This window comes from Scyliorhinus canicula, chromosome 26 (genome assembly GCF_902713615.1).
Source record: "Scyliorhinus canicula chromosome 26, sScyCan1.1, whole genome shotgun sequence".
Taxonomy (NCBI): Eukaryota; Metazoa; Chordata; class Chondrichthyes; order Carcharhiniformes; family Scyliorhinidae; genus Scyliorhinus; species Scyliorhinus canicula.
The window spans coordinates 5,365,091-5,381,778 of NC_052171.1; the positions used below are offsets into that span (position 1 = coordinate 5,365,091).

A 16,688-nucleotide genomic window follows, 5' to 3' on the forward strand; every position below is an offset into this window, starting at 1 on the left:
AGAACAAAGATCAGCGCTCCAACTCTGTTTTAACATGGTTTCCCCATCACGGATGCCGCCGGGTCTGCTGAGTTTTTCAGCATTTTTTTGCTTTAGTGCTGTGCCGACTTGATGCAGACTTCCCGGGAGGGGTCAGACACAGCTAATACATACAGGCATCTACCTTTAATCTACCTTGGTACAGGCAAATGTCTTGTGATAATTCGGTTCCACAACCCCCCCCCCCCCCCCCCACCCCATCCGCATTCTCGTTCCACTATCCAGTGCAGCGTGTTTTTCCCTGGAAGATTCTGTCAAAGGGGTTTTGGAGGGATGTCATGTGCTGATTACACCAGTTTTTCCTGGGAACATCACTTTTGCAGGTCATAGAAAACCTCACAGTTTATTCATGGCCATTGCGCGCCCTCTTGTGGTAAGAGGCTGAAGTAACAGTACAGGTTCAATCGTGTAAAACAAATACAAGAGAACTTGCAGACAGCATCGAAACCAACCATTCAGCGCTGCTGATCCATGCTCCACACTGGCCCCTTCCACTTCATTCCACCCTGTCACCCTGTCCTCCTACGCTTCTATCCCGAATGTGTTTATCAAATTTTTATTTCAATGTCTCAATATTGTCCTCACCTCCTCCTTGAGGCAACGAGGGTGGTCCTGCTGTTTGTCATCTCCAATTGTACAGCAATGTTTTAAAAATATTCCTTCATGGGGTGTGGGCAACGTTGATTAGGCCAGCGTTCATTGCCCGTCCCTAATTTCCCTTGAAAAGGTGGCGGTGGTAAACCTTCTTGAACATCTGCAGTCCCTGTGGTGTAGGTCTACCCACTGTGCTGTTAGGGAGGGCCGATTTGTTTCGAAGTCAGGATGGTGGGCGACTTGGAGGGGAACATGTTCCCATGTGGCTGCTGCCCTCGTCCTTCTCAGTGGTAGAGGCCGGGGGTTTGCAAGCTGCTGCAGACGGTGACTTGGTGAGTACATCTTCTCGCCCATTTGGGCTACTTCGGTGTTGAGCTTCTTGAGAGTTGTTGAAGCTGCACTCACCCAGGGAAGGGGGAAGTGTATCGTGAAAGGAAAATAATTGTCAAACCAATATTTATTCCCCACTGTGTTCCTCCAATTGTGAGCTCTTGCGGAACCAGAGCACCTGGATAAACCCATGAAGACATGGGGAGAATGTGCAAACTCTACTCAGTCACCCAAGGCCAGAATCTAACCCAAGTCATAGGTTATCATAGAATTTACAGTGCAGAAGGAGGCCATTCGGCCCATCGAGTCTGCACCGGCTCTTGGAAAGAGCACCCTACCCAAGGTCAACACCTCCACCCTATCCCCATAACCCCACCCAACACTAAGGGCAATTTTGGACACTAAGGGCAATTTATCATGGCCAATCCACCTAACCTGCAAATCTTTGGACTGTGGGAGGAAACCGGAGCACCCGGAGGAAACCCACGCACACACGGGGAGGATATGCAGACTCCACATAGACAGTGACCCAAGCTGGAATCGAACCTGGGACCCTGGAGCTGTGAAGCAATTATGCTATCCACAACGCTACCGTGCTGCCCCTAAGTCCTTGCGCTGTGAGGCAGCAGTGCCAACTATTGTGCCACTATGCCGGCAGTGTCTTACAAATTTGATGGAACTTTTCCAGAGGTGATGAGGTGTCCTCAAAATTGGATCCAAAATTGGTTTAGTGGCAGGAGGCAGATGATGCTGGTCGAAATTTGATTTTGTGACTGGAAGCTGTGTCCAGTGCTGTTTTGCAAGGATTGGGGCTGCGTTCCTCGCTGTTTGTACATAAATTAATGATCTGAATGTGAATGTAGGGGGGAATGATCTGTACATTTGCTGATGACACAAAAATTGGTGGTGTGATACATAGTGAGAAGGAAAGCCTCAGATACAGAATGATATTGATGGGTTGGTTAGATGGGCAGAACAGCGGCAAATGCAATTTAATCCAGAAAAGTGTGAGGTAATGCAGTTTTGGAGGACGAACAAAGCAAGGGAATACACAATGAATGGTCAGACCCGAGGAAGTAAAGAGGCTCAAAGGACCTTGGGGTGCATGTTCACAGATCCCTGAAGACATGTAGATAAGGTGGTTAGGAAGGCATATGAGATACTTACCTTGATTAACTGAGGCAAAGAATAAGAGCAGGGAGATTATGATGGAGCTGGATAAAAGGCTGGTTAGGTCACAGCTAGAGTAATGTGTGCACTTCTGGTCACCACCAGTGTTTTCCCCAGAAAGGGTGCAGAGGAGATTCACCAGGGTGTTGCCTGGGCTGGAGCGTTTCAGCTATTAGGAGAGACTGAATAGGCTGGGGTTATTTTCCTTGGAGTTGAGAAGGCTGAGGGGGCACCTGATTGAGGTGTATGAAATTCTGATGGACATAAACAAGATGGATAGAAGGTACTTGGACAGGAAGGAAAATGTCCCCATAGCGGAAGGTCAATAACCGAGGGGGGGGGGGGGGGGGGGGGGGGGGGGGGGGGGGGCAGGCATAGATTTACTAAATGGGCAAGAGATTAAGAGGGGATTTGAATAAGAGCTTTTCCACCCAGAGAGTGGTGGAAATCTGGAACTCGCTGCCTGGAAGGGTGGTAGAGGCGGGAACCCACACAACATTTAAAAAGTATTTAGATGAGCACGTTAGATACAATAACACACAAGGCAATGAGCCTAGTGCTGAAAAATGGGATTAGAGTAGATCGGTGCTGGCGCAGAGATGATGGGCCAAAGAGCCTCTTTCTGTTGCTGTATAAACTCTGACTCTGTGATTCTCTATGACTTTTAAATGTCATCTCAGTTCAAGGGCAATTATGGATGGGCAACAAATGTTGAACAAATAAAACAAAGTTACTAGAGTCGCAGAACCGAGAGTTAAAGCAATTGTGAACAGTTTGTACAGCAGTCAAGTAAAGACTAATAAATCCTAAAGGAGATGGTGTAAAACCTGGACTGGAGTCACTGGTAAAAGTGGAGCGAAACATTTGTTTAAAAGTGTCATTTGGAATGCAAACCACGAATGAGTTCATAAAACAGCAGAAGCAGGCCACTGGGCCGATTGGGTTTGGTCCGCTATTCAATGAGATCATGGCTGATCTGATATAATCCTCAATTCCACTTCTCCACCTTTACTGATGAAAAATCTGTCTATCTGAGCCTTGAACATACTTGTGACCCAGCCTATACAGCTCTCTGCGGTAAAGAATTCCACAGAGTCATTATCTTCTGAAAGAAGAAATTCCTCCTCATCTCTATCTTAAATGGGTGATCTCTTATTCTGAGGTGATGCCCTCTGGTCCTAAACTCTCCACAGTATCTCTCCTGTCAAGCCCCCTGAGAATCCTCTATATCTCAATAGGGTCGCCACTCATTCTTCTAAACTCCAATGAGCACAGGCCCAACCTACTCAACCTCATGAGAAAATCCTTCCATACATGGGATCAACCGAGTGAACCTTCTCTGTACTGCCTCCAATGCCAGTATATCTTTCCTTTGATAAGGGAACAAAACTGTTCCTAGTATTCTCGCTGGGGTCTAAATAGTGCCATGTATAGTTTTAGCAAGACTACCCTATTTTTATGCTCTATCCTTTTGAATTAAAGACCACATTCAATTTGCCTTCCCAATTACCTGCTGAACTTGAATGCTAGCTTTTTGTGATTAATGCATGAGGCCCCCCCAAATCCCTTTTCTGAGTCTTTCTCAATTAAATAATATTCAACTCCTTTATTCTTCAAAGTGCATGACTTCATATTTTGATTTGTTTGAGGGTGTGTTCTGTATTCATTTAAAAATGTTCAATAAAAATCTATAGTTTAAAAATATCATATTCCTCTACATGATATTCCTTTAGCCAAGTTTTGGCCCACTCACCTAACCTGTCTATCCTTCTGTAGTCTCTTTGTATCATCCACACCACTTGCCTTCCCACCTATTTTGTGTCATCCGCAAACTTGGCAATAATGTATTCATTTCCCTTGTCCAAGTCATCAATAAACATTGTAAATAGTTGTGGCTCCAGAACGGATCCCTGTAGCACTCCAGTCAGTACAGGTTGCCATCCTGAAAATGCCCTCTTCTCCCAACTCTCTACCTTTTACCAGCTAACCAATTATCTAGCCATTATAATAAATGCCCAGAACACCATTTTTGCTGATCTTATTAAGTAGCCTTTTGTGGGGTACCTTACCGAATGCTTTTTGGAAATCCAAGTATATTACATCTACTGGTTCCCCTTCATCTACCCTGCTCATTACCACCTCAAAGAATGCTAATAAATTTGTCAGGCATGATTGACCCTCATGAATCTATGCTGACTCTACTTGATGATATTATGTATTTCTGAATGCTCTGCTATTACATCCTTTATAATGGACATTTCCTCAATGACAGATGTTAAGCTAACTGGCCAATAGTTATCTGATTTTTGTTTCTCTCCTTTTTTGAATAGAGGTGTTACATTGGCAGTATTCCAATCCACTGGGACTTTTTCAAAATTAGGGAGGAATTCTCCGCTCCCCACGTGGCGTGGGAGGATCGTGGGAGGGCCTCCCGACATTTTTTACTTACACCCCCCTGGCGCCCCCGCGATTCTCCCCCTCTTCCCCCCCCCGGAAAAATCACCGCTCGCCGTTTTTCACGGTGAACGGCGATTCTACGAGCCCGATGGGCCGAGCGGCCGGCCCTTCACGCCCGTTTCACCATGGCAGCAACCACACCTGGTCGCTGCATTCATGAAACGGACGCACTCTTTCCCCTCCCCCGCCCGGCAAGATCAAGCCGACACGTCTTGCCGGGCGGGCGGCGGTGGAGAAATACGGCACCGCAGGTTCGCGTCGTCTGTGCGCTGATGTCATCCACACATGCGCGGGTTCCTGCGCATGCACGGATGACATCCGCGAAGCGCCGTTCGGGCGTCATTTCCGGTGGCCGAGGTCGCGGCCGGGAACGACGGGGGTCCGCTCCTAGCCCCCTGGGTGGGGGTGAATTAGGTGCGGGGAGCGGCCCCCAAGGCCGTCGTGCACCTCGGCCGAGTTCACGACGGCCTCCACGATTTTGGCCAGCAGAGAATTCCGCCCCTGGATTATTGGAAGGTAACTACCAGTGCATCCACTATTTCTGTAACTATTTCTATAATATCCTGAGAAGCAGCCCATCAGGTCCAGGGGACTTATCAGTCCCCACTACTTTCTCTCCGTTGAGTGTTATTGTATTTATTTCCATCACTCTTCTTCCCTTGAATTTTTTATATTTTTGGAATGTTATTTGTGTCTTCCACTGTGAAGACTGATGGAAGGTTTTTATTTATCTCCACTGCCATTTCCTGGTTCCCCATTAATAGGTCCCTCACCTCATTCTCTAAGAGACCTGTGTTCATTTGGGCCTCTCTCTTTCTTTTTATATAAAGAAGCTCTTGCTGTACATTTTTTAAAAATAAATTTTGATATGGGCAGCACGGTAGCACAAGCGGATAGCACTGTGGCTTCACAGCCACAGGGAACCAGGTTCGATTCCAGCTTCGGGTCACTGCCTGTGTGGGGTCTGCACGTTCTCCCCCGTGTCTGCGTGGGTTTACTCTGGGTGCTGCGGTTTCCTCCCACAGTCCAATGACGTGCAGGTTAGGTGGATTGGTCACGATAAATTGCCCTTAATGACCAAAAAGGTTAGGAGGGGTTATTGGGTTATGGGGATGGGGTGAAAGTGAGGGCTTAAGTGGGTCAGTGCAGACTCGATGGGCTGAATGGCCTCCTTCTGCACTGTATGTTCTATGTTCAGTAAATCCAAACATTTATTTTTTCTATTAAGGGGCAATTTAGCATGGCCAATCCCCTAATCTGCATATCTTTGGGTTGGGGAGCTAAAACCTACACAGACACGGGGAGAATGTGTAAACTCCACACGGACAGTGACCCAGGGCCGGGATTCGAACCCGGGTCCTCAGCACCATAGGCAGCAGTGCTAACCACTGTGCCACCATGCTGCCCTTGTCCATTTTTATATTTCTTGCTAGTTTACCCTCATAGTTTATCTTCTCCCTCTTTATTATTTTCTGGTCAGCTGTTGGTTTTTAAAACTTTCCTCTGGTTTTCCACTAATCTGTGCCACATTCAACATTTTTTCTTCCTGTTTAATACTAGCCTTCACTTCTTTGGTTGACTACAATTGATTTATTCCCATCCTAGAAACCTTCTTCCTTGATAATGAGGAGGTGTTTGCAAACCAAGATTTCAGAACGTTTATTTTTGCGATTGGAGTTTGGAAACTCTCATGTGACAATCATTTGGGGGATTCTGAAGATAAATCCACAGACATTCACATGAGGATCACAGTGGACAATATATTTGGCCACAGACAACTTGTGTGCTTAAAAGGACATTGTGTTAATGGGACCATTGTAGCTAACGATGTACTTATTAACCCATGTTAATTCTAAAACCTGTGAGTATTTGTTAAGTGAAGGGGGAGTAAAGGAGTATTGTATTAAAATACAATTTTTTCATCTTTAAAAATGTTACTTTTCTGTTGTTAAAACTAATTAGTAGTCTGAAGACTCTGATCCTTCAAGTTTTATTTATAGAAAAGTACACGTTACAGCCTCTTGAACCAGGGTTCCATTCTGGGATCTTACCGTCCAGTTATAACAACAACTGGCATTGTTATACTCCCTAAACCTCGTCTCGTAAGGGCAATGAAGAGTCCACACTGAATAGGTAAAAAAAAAATTGTAAAAGTAATTTTACAATTACTATCATTGTACAGCGACAGTAGTTCCCGACTGCATCTTCCCTAATTGGGGCCTTACTGGCTGATTCAATTCATATAAAGCCAAGTATTGTTAAAGGTTCCCCCCCCCCCCCCCCCCCCTCTAATTGGAGCAGTTTGTTTTCGGCAAGGTCTACGGGGCAGTTAATCATCATCCCTACCCCGTGACACCCGTGCGGTTTATAACACCTCTTTTTTCCTTAAGGAATTCCTTTCGCAAATGTCCTCTTTGACCCAATCAAGCCAAATATTTCCTAAGTCGCAAAGAAGTCATATTGGGCTCTGCTTCTCTCTCCACAGATGCTGCTGGACCTGCTAAGTATTTCCAACTCTTTCTGTTTTTATTGCCGATTTCCAGCATCCGCACTATTTTGCTTTGGCTCTAATATATCCTCTTATATTATTACCTTACCTTCTGCAATCAGGCGTTGGTCCACTTCCACGGCACTTACACGGAGAGTGAAGAAAGTTTACTGATCGCCAAGGTCCATTCGACAGAAACCACTTTACAAAGCGAGCGATGGAGGAGGGTACTGATAGCAGAATCTTGGGTATAACTCAGAAGATACTGGGTGCGGGGTGGCACAATGGTTAGCATTGCTGCCTCACAGCGCCGAGGGCCCAGGTTCGGATCCCGGCCCTGGGTCACTGTCTGTGTGGAGTTTGCACATTCTTCCCGTGTCTGCGTGGGTCTCACCCCCACAGCCCAAAGATGTGCAGGGTAGGTGGTTTGGCCACGCTAAATTGCCCCTTAAACGGAAAAAAAGAACTGGGTACTCTCAAGTTTTTTTAAAAAAAGATAACGGGTGCAACACACTGAATGTTGCAGTTTTTGGCATAATTGCAGCCCAGGAGTCTTTGAATGATTTTCACCCTGGCTTATCTCAAAGCCCTCAAAGTAACTTCCCGCGTTTATTTGTATCATTCAGCACTTTGACAGAACAAGTTCAGTCAAGATCCCCAAAAATGTTCAAAAATGCCTCTGGCTTGATTTTGGGCAAGATCTATAAACAAACATATATATATATATAGCCAAAGGAATGTGTATGGAAACTGCTGATAGACATTTCAATATATAGAATCTTGTATTTTATTTCATGTCATTACAATAAAACCATGATTGGATAACAACTATTTAGCACAGACACCAATATACAAAGCACAAAAACAGATTGTTCACGGCAATAATATAACCTGCACCATGGAGAAAGCAGATTTAATTTAACATTTGAGAAGTTTAAGCAATTTCCATCTTCAGAACTAAGGATCTATCCTTGACATTCTTCCTTTGGGCTTGTCAATGCTGTTTGAAAATGGCTATGCAGTTGCTAGGGAACAGAGTGAAGAGACTGAGTTGCTCGGAACTTAAATATGGCTTTCATATCCATAGCAACCCTGGGAACCCAGCATTCAGCCTTAACCAGCCACCCTAGCACATTGTTGAAAATCATCGGAGTGCAAAATTAATTCCCGGACCTTTCCTTTCTGAGCCAATAACATCACGGTGATTGATACATGTTCAAAAAGTGATCGAATTCGATAAGAACTTGCTGCTGTTTTATTTTTCCTGACATGTCTTTAGCAATACATTAATTTTAGTGAACAAGGTATTTATCCTCTTGAAAGTTCACACCCTCCCCTTCCTTGTTTATCTTCTGGGTTTATAAGACAGTGAAACTTTCATGGGAGGAATTGGCAAGCAAACTAGAAGCTTTATTTATTAAAATAGCCAGTTTATCCTTATGGACAAATGAAAAGTATTCAATCAACATTAGCAATGCTCACAAACCTACCCCTCGCCTCGGGTACCTGTTCTCGGAACTTAAAAATTCAACTATAGACCCCTGGGAATAAAGTCAGATGTTGGCCCACAGAGTTTAATTTTGAGACTGAGTCAGCTTCAGGAACAGAACCCTCCCACTCAACTTGTTCATACATTGAGCACCAGGCTTGTCCAAAGGACAATCCGGCCTCCTTGAAATTGCCTTCAGAATTTTTTTAATATTCAGAATGGTATTGACTCACAGATAAACAGTTGGTTCCAACTTGTAATGGAGCAAGGATTAGTCTGTCTTATTTTGCTTTAGATTTTCATCTATTACTGTGGAAGTGCATTCCCCGCTTGTTGTGGAATGTGACTGTGTATGTAGGTGTTCCCTGGCAACCTCACAACTGAATGTACAAGATGGTCAGCACAGACTAATGGATTCTCCAGAAATACTACATTCAGACACTCCTGCATCAAGAGCTTGAGCCTGGCCCATTCACACTGAACGGTAAGGGCGCCCCAGCAAGTAACACAAGCGGTCAATGGGATCACAGGGTCCGAGGTCAATGGGATCACAGGGTCCGAGGTGTTAGAGGATTGATAATGGGCTTCCATTTCTGGTGTTGGGCGCATGGCAACAAAGCATTTTTGAATAATTGGGCAGAGGACGGGGTTGGCGAGTATCACGCTGGGAAGAGATCAGAAGTCTGGGGCAGTGGCAGGGCATAGGTCAGATACATCTTTGTCAAAACGCAATGCACAAAGAGAAGGCAGTGATTCATCAAAGCACAGCTCCACATCGCTGAGAACACATAAACAGCTTGTAGGGAAGGGAGTTCAATTTGGAAATGTTTTCTAAAGCAGGAAGAGTTTCTTCTCTCTTCTCCCCCCCCCCCCCCCCCCCCACACTCAGTAACACACTTCAGAACAAAGCAAACGACATTGCAATGCTCTTTCTTCTGAACTTTTCACCTGTGATGAGACGGAAATGGCCTGCCTTGTTTGCACCTTCAACGACGCCACAAGAGGGCAGTACAGCACTACTGTTCTGGCATCCCAGTGATTGCCATGAATTGATCCCTGCCTGCGTTATTAGGTAGCTCTGCTTTAATTTTGGGACGCATGTAGTCAATAATTCCTGCAATTGACTGAACTGAAGCAATTCAATATAATCGGTTTAATTATCAGTTTCACTTTTAAGCTTTTAAGGCGGAGGGAGCAGTGCATCTGAAGGAAATAAAAGCAACCCAATTAATTATTCAATTTGATTCCAGTAAATTAGATTTTTTTTTAAGTACTAATTTAAGATCGAACTTTTTACAAACTACAACATTTTACCCTTTCCAAGTATATTTGGCATTTCTTGCTCTCTCGCCAGATTTAGGATAATTGAGCCCTAGAGGACAGGAATAGACCTTCAAAATAAGCTATCCAAATAGTCCTTTTGGCCAAAATGCTGCTACGTTAAAATTCAAGTTGGGACAAGTTGCAAATCTCAACAAAGGGATGGGAAAGTTAAGAAATTTTTATGCCAGCGGTGTCAAAACTATGCCCAGAAAAGATCTTGTAAATTCTCTAGGAACAGGAAGGATCAATAATCATCCTCAACAATGTTTCCTTCAGTTGCATAATCACGACATCGAGAGATCTACATTTTTTTAAACGTGCAAAGTTGTACACAAGCAAAAAACACATTTTCAACAATCACAGCTTTGTACAATGATTTGAATGAACCACATTTGTCATCAGGAACAGTGCCGAAGTATGTGTCCCCCGCTCCTGCTAACTATGGGAGATTGACCTACCTCATGGTTACTGGATCAAAGTCCTGGTTCACCCCGACCTAACACAACTGAGGGATCAGCTTCCCCACTGTGGTCCAGAGACCTGTCACCGCCTTTTCAAAGGATGGACGGTACATTCCAGCCCACATCGTGAGGATGAATGAAAATAACCTCGCTTGCCTCAAGAGAGTGTCACGGATTGTGAGAATTCATCACTTCTCTTGTAGCAGGCTGCTGAGATGTGCCAAGTGTCCCATTAAACCTTGTGTGGCCAGGGAGCAGCATCAGGATGTGAGGCTTTGTGCTGCTGGAGAGATTCACAATCAGTACAGCATCAGAAAGTACAGGAGGGACATCAGCAATGCCACACAGTCAGAGATTCCAGGATCAACCATATGATGCTGGACTTCCAACCTGCAGCCTCAACACATTTGGTCAGATTCAGGAGCATCAGTGTGGCACGTCCACATCACCCTTACCCACTGCGCTAGAGGCATACGCACCCATCACCCACCCCACCCTCCCACCCTTGTCAATATGATTAGTGTATCAGCAACAGTTTATGAGAAAGTCTTTTGATTGTACTATCTTGTAGTGCACAATAATCCACGAACACAAGGGTACGAGGACTTGTAAGTTCATGTAATCATTCACAGATAAACAGGTTGGAAATAACAATATACAGAAATGGAAGATATATTGCACAGTAAAGTCAAGCTCGCACAGCCACGAACCGTGCTGAGCTGGAATTCAGTCTGTCTCCATTGGATTTTAGTAACTTTCTGGAAAGCCCTCTTCGACTATAGGAGGACTTCACTCATACCTGCTGGTTTGTGATATGGGTCTATCTCTGTGTGCAGGTGAGGATGTAATGCTGATGTACTCCTAATTTCTGTATTAGGAGCATCAGCTTCTGCCTTCAGATGGCCAGCTTCTAATCTCCAGAAGCCCCACCCAAACCAATCACCCTTCTACCCCATCATGAAAGATCCTCCTTAAAAACCTACCTCTGCTGTAAAACTTGAGTGATCCCATTGAAGATCTGAGTATCCCACATTCCCCTAATCCCACATTCCCCTGAATCCCACATTCCCCCGAATCCCACATTCCCTCTAATCCCCCAAATCCCACATTCCCTCTTGTCCCACCTCCTCTATGCCTCACCCAGTCTCGCCTTGACCGGATGCCATGTAATCATGAAATGGCCCTGGATCCATCTGGTGAGGCAGCTTCAATGTGGTTCCGCAGGGTTAAATAAACTGAATACATCCTATATTACATCCTACCAGATTCCCACAATGACACTTCATGTGTTAGAACTCAATGATCTTACTGCCTTTTTCCTTTCAGTTGGTAAGTGCTTGTAGCTAGGGGAGGTGATTCATGGGTCTGATTGTGATGAGAAACAACCTTTGGGTGGGTTTTCTGTGCATCATTTGGAGGACCAATCTTCAAAGCAGGGAGACAGGAGATTGGGATAATTCTTGTTGCACTCTGTACCGGATGCTTGAGTGAGCACGGCGGAATTTGCCATGTTTGGTGGTCAGGAGAGGAAGTGTACACATCTATTGCTTGAGATGGTTGAACTATTGAGAGTTTTACAAATATCCCACTTTAAGGATGAGGGGTTGGTCCAGCGAGAACTTTCCAAACAAGCGTTCTCAACATCAAGAGGCCAGTAATTTACGAGGGACATGTTCAAGGGACAGGTTGTGAGCTCCAGGGTTGAAGTGTTGGGGCCTAAATTAGTGCTTTTATTTTGATGTAAAATCTCCAGTTGCTGACATTTAAGGGTCGCCAGGCTGAACTGTATTGGGATAAGTTAATTCGACGGAGACCTCCCAGTATCTCAACACTGGCTGCCGTCATTTTTAAAATAATTTGCTCACTTTTAGATTGGGGTCATGGGTTAGAGCTGATCGTTTAGTATGGATCTGGCTTGCAGTAGAGATTAGAGGACTCAGACCCAACCTTTGAGATGCTCCGTGAGGACCCGTTCGAGGTGAGGTCCAGTGTTGCCTTGACGGTCTCTTCGGCATCGTCCTCAGTCTGGGTGATGACTGTGGATATGGTGGTCTCCATCCTGCTCACCTTATACATGCTGCTTTGGTTTTGGAAATACTTGGCAGATTTCATCTCCAACCCCTCATAATCACTGTTTTTAACAAATGGACAGCAGCGAAAAACACGACGGAACCCAGCCCGGAACCTGAAACAGAAATCCACCATTACCTTTCAGGAAGTATAACGGCTGGAGAGATCCTCAAAGAGTCTGGCTGCCATTCTCATTGGTCTCACTAGGCGGATCCACTTACACCAATTCTGGGAGTGTCCAGCTAGCCTCATCTGGTGGTTATACCTCCCTGTATCCTTTACAACGATGTCAAGCGAGCCGGAGGTACTGGTGTGGATTCCGCATTGCTTCCCTTGCTCCGAGAGGTCTGGAGGCAATTACACTAAGAGAGATTAGGTGCTCAGATCACCAGCGGCTGCAAGTGGACTATCAAACTAGTGACTTTTAGAAAATCAAAATAACCAGCGTCAGCCCCTCCCCGCTACATTTACAGTGTTCTAAAGGGCTTTGCAGGGCGTGGCAGCCAAGGAGTTGGGACTGTAATGGTACAGACACCAATGCAAATGAAATGCTGTCATGCTGGATCCTCAAGCGACAACTTGGAGATTAAACGGTGAGAGCATCTCCGACACTGATATACACACCGAGTGATAGAAGCATTGCTGCACTGTATATTCAGATGGAGAATGGAACTGCCAATGAATCCCTACATTGTGAGGGCTAACACATGAATACAGCTACTTTGGTGGGTCCTGGTGAGCAATTAACGCCCATCAAATTGTAATGCAGTGGAAGTGATGTCCGGATGAAATGAATAAAATGAAAGTCGCTTATTGTCACAAGTAGGCTTCAAATGAAGTTACTGTGAAAAGCCCCTAGCCGCCACATTCCGGCGCCTGTTCGGGGAGGCTGGTACGGGAATTGAACCCGCGCTGCTGACTGCCTTGGTCTGCTTTCAAAGCTAACTATTTAGCCCTGCGCTAAACCAGCCCAGTGGACCAATGGATCATTGAGTACAGGATTGATGTAATACAAGGTCTCGACACAGGAAAGCCATCAAACAATATTGGACAACAAGGCAAACACATAAGGAGATATGAGGATAAATCTGTGATCAAACTTTAAGGAACAATGTAAAGGAGGAAAGAGGGAAGGACAATTTCAACAGGGAATATTGGAGTTTGGGATATTGACAGCTTGAACACACAGTTGGTGCAATGGTTAAAATTAGGAATGCTCCAGGTCAGAATAGGAGGTTTGTGTAGGACTGGGGATTAGAGATACAGGGAGGGGCAAGGCTGTAGAGGGATCAGAAAACAAGGGTGAGAATTTCAAAGTCAGATTGTGGCCCGAACTGGGTCAGTGAGCACAGGGTGGGCAGGACCTGGTGTGAGATAGAGTATGGGCAGCAGAGGTGACAATCAGCTTCACAGATTGACCAGGAGTGTATTCGAATAGTCAAGTCTCCAGGTGATTAAGCTTGGAGAAGGTTTTCAGCAGCAACTGAGCTGAGGCAAGTGTGGAGCCAGATAATGTTCGAGGTGAAAAGAGGCAGAGCTCAAGGGAGTGTGAATATGTGGTTGGAAGTTCATCTCAAGGTTGTGAACAGTCTGCTTCAGCCCCTCACCCAGTTTTGCTGCCACAGTCCCTGGGGAATTTCCTGTGTGCTGGTCAAGACTGTGTTTGAAGGGGAGTGAGGAGGAGTTTCCTTCCTCTTGTTGGCACTTACCGATCATTGAGGCAGCAGTAGATGATGGGGTTGTACATTGTAGAACTCATGGCCAGCCAGATGATTGCCAGGTACACTTGTTGGATGTACTTCTGCTGGTAGATCTCAGGGTGGAAGAGATGGAGCAGGAAGTAGATATGGTAGGGAAACCAGCACACAGCAAATGTGACCACCACCACAATCATCATTTTCACCACCTGTCAGGGATAAAGAGCAGCTTTTAAGTCACTCAATCCTCAATAATAATATTTCTAATTTCCAACACAGCTATGGTGGTCGGGGGAGTTGTCACGATCCACCAATGGAACCCAGTTGGGGAATGACAAAGATCTCTGAAGCAAAGTTTAATGCAACTTGATTCATATTCTGGAGCTATTTCAATTCAAACAGGTCATGAGGCAAGTTACCTCTTCCTATGATTGAGCTGCTCTTTAACCAGGAACTGGGACGTTAGTGAATAACCCAGGACTGATTCACCAGTCTGTGACAATTTATAAAAACTTTCATCTTAACAAGCCTTTGGTACTTGGAGGGATTAGGAAAGGGAAGGCAAATGGGCTTTATGCCAGTTGAACAGCTAGCATTGACACAGGCACAATTGTCGTAATGGGGGTGACATTGGTGGTTAGCCAATAACACTCCTCACAAGAGCCTATTCGCCTCTCGTGCTGTCCCTCTGGTTCTGTAATGTAATTGATCATGGGACTGGCACGGTGTGTAGACTTCTTGAGAAGGCCGATTTCTTGGACCAGCCAGCTCCATTCTTAAGAGAAATGGAAGTGCCTGACATGTGTAACTGGAGAAGGCAGCATCAGGCCAGGCCAGACCCTGTGAAGAGGCATTATCTGAAAGGCTATTGACCAGCCACTATGGTGTAAAGGGAAGTAGACCAAAGGAACGGTCGGGGGAACAAATTCAATGCTAACAATCCAAACGGGATTTTAAAATACTTGGAGAAAATATTCGACAGCTCTGGGGAAAGGAGATGTGTATAACGATGAATGGGAAGATTGTTAAGAGAGATTGGTATATGTACAATGAACTGAATGGCCCTTTCCGTGCTGTATGATTCAATGAGACAATAAGGGACATGTTCCTCAAATTTGTTATGTTATTGGCTGAGCAAGGGCCCACCTTCCAAGATGTTCGTTGCGTGTTCAAGGATCAGGAACCACATGTTGGATTTTTTTTCTGATGGGATTAAGTTTAAGGAGTTAACCACAATTAATAAGATCCAATTGTCTGATTCTTATTTTCTGCTTTAAACAAGAGGATGATTACACGCACAGGGCATCACCTCACCCCCCCAGCACCACATTGCATTGCTCTCAACATCTCAAGTATGGTTTGGGTGGAGGAAAATTGTGTCATTTCTGCTATTCCACAGCCCTCTGGGCTCACTCACCTTCCTCTTGGCAGTCATCTGCTCCCTGTATCTGTCGGAGGAATCTCCTGGAATCTCACTTGCCCACAGTGTCGTTCCAACAACAGTGTAAGCATAACCCATCACTATCAGAGGCAGGAAATAGACGAAGACTGTTACACAGACATGGTACCTGCCAGGGAGATTCATCAGTGGTTAATGAAGACAACCATTCAATATTTCTGATTTCTAAGAGATTATCAGCATTTTAGGAAGCTAAGTTAACTCACAAATGAAAGACAGCTACTCCTTGGCTTGAAAGGGAGAAAATAACCAACAAACAAATGCGTATAATGACATGATTCTGACAGGTCACCTTATATAAACCATCAGGGCAGCACGGTGGCACAGTGGTTAGCATTGCTGTTTACGGCGCTGAGGACCCGGGTTCGAATCCCGGCCCTGGGTCACTGTCTGTGTGGAGTTTGCACGTTCTCCCCGTGTCTGCGTGGGTTTCGCCCCCACAACCCAAAGATGTGCAGGTTAGGTGGATTGGCCATGCTAAATTGCCCCTTAATTGGAAAAAATAATTGGGTACTCTAAAATTTAAAAAAAACTTATATAAACCATCAGAAACGATACAGTGTGTGGAGAATGATCCAGCAACTAGAAGGGAGATCTAAATTGACTTCCACTCTTTTTCCCATCCACGGTGGCCTAGATTTTCCACCTGGTCTTATGAATCATGGATTAACTACATGGAGAGTTCGAGACATTTGTAGGCTGGGAAGGTGGTGCTTTCTTATCATCTTTTGAGCAAATATACCAACATATTTCTCTCCCTAAACACTCCTTTTTAAGTATCTGCAACTTAGAGACTTTACCTTTTATAAGGAACCTTAACTCCTCTGTTTGTCCGGTGGAAAATATCCTGATTTCTGCGGAGCTGAAACAGTTGCTTAACAAGTTTTATGATACCTTGTGTTCTAGATTGTGTCATAGCACATTTTGTACCTTGTAGTCTCAGGAAAAACACTTGGCAACTAATATTGATGAGGAGACAAATGGCAGTACATGGGATTACACCATTAAAATTTTGGTTTGCAACAGAATGAGGGAAACTCAGTTTCAGATACTGTATCATTTGCATATCATGCCTAGTCCGAGACACTGGTTTGAAACTGCTACATGCCCG

The 16,688-nt window shown here is 44.9% G+C and overlaps 2 protein-coding genes across 2 annotated transcripts in view; one reads left to right on the plus strand and one right to left on the minus strand.

Moving 5' to 3' along the window:
- The window catches only part of LOC119957546 (deleted in malignant brain tumors 1 protein-like), a 76,139-nt gene extending 68,807 nt beyond the window's left edge, over positions 1-7,332 (plus strand). The window contains exons 26-27 of the mRNA XM_038785693.1: positions 6,196-6,419; positions 7,201-7,332. Of these exons, the coding sequence (XP_038641621.1) occupies positions 6,196-6,419; positions 7,201-7,332 (356 nt within the window). The remainder of the gene's footprint in view (positions 1-6,195; positions 6,420-7,200) is intronic.
- A 2,118-nt stretch (positions 7,333-9,450) lies between these two features.
- The window catches only part of LOC119957442 (substance-P receptor-like), a 96,836-nt gene continuing 89,598 nt past the window's right edge, over positions 9,451-16,688 (minus strand). Inside the window, exons 3-5 of the mRNA XM_038785514.1 lie at positions 15,536-15,686; positions 14,131-14,327; positions 9,451-12,536 (exon numbers count right to left, since the gene is read on the minus strand). Coding sequence (XP_038641442.1) covers positions 12,251-12,536; positions 14,131-14,327; positions 15,536-15,686 — 634 coding nt within the window. The 3' untranslated portion in view covers positions 9,451-12,250. The remainder of the gene's footprint in view (positions 12,537-14,130; positions 14,328-15,535; positions 15,687-16,688) is intronic.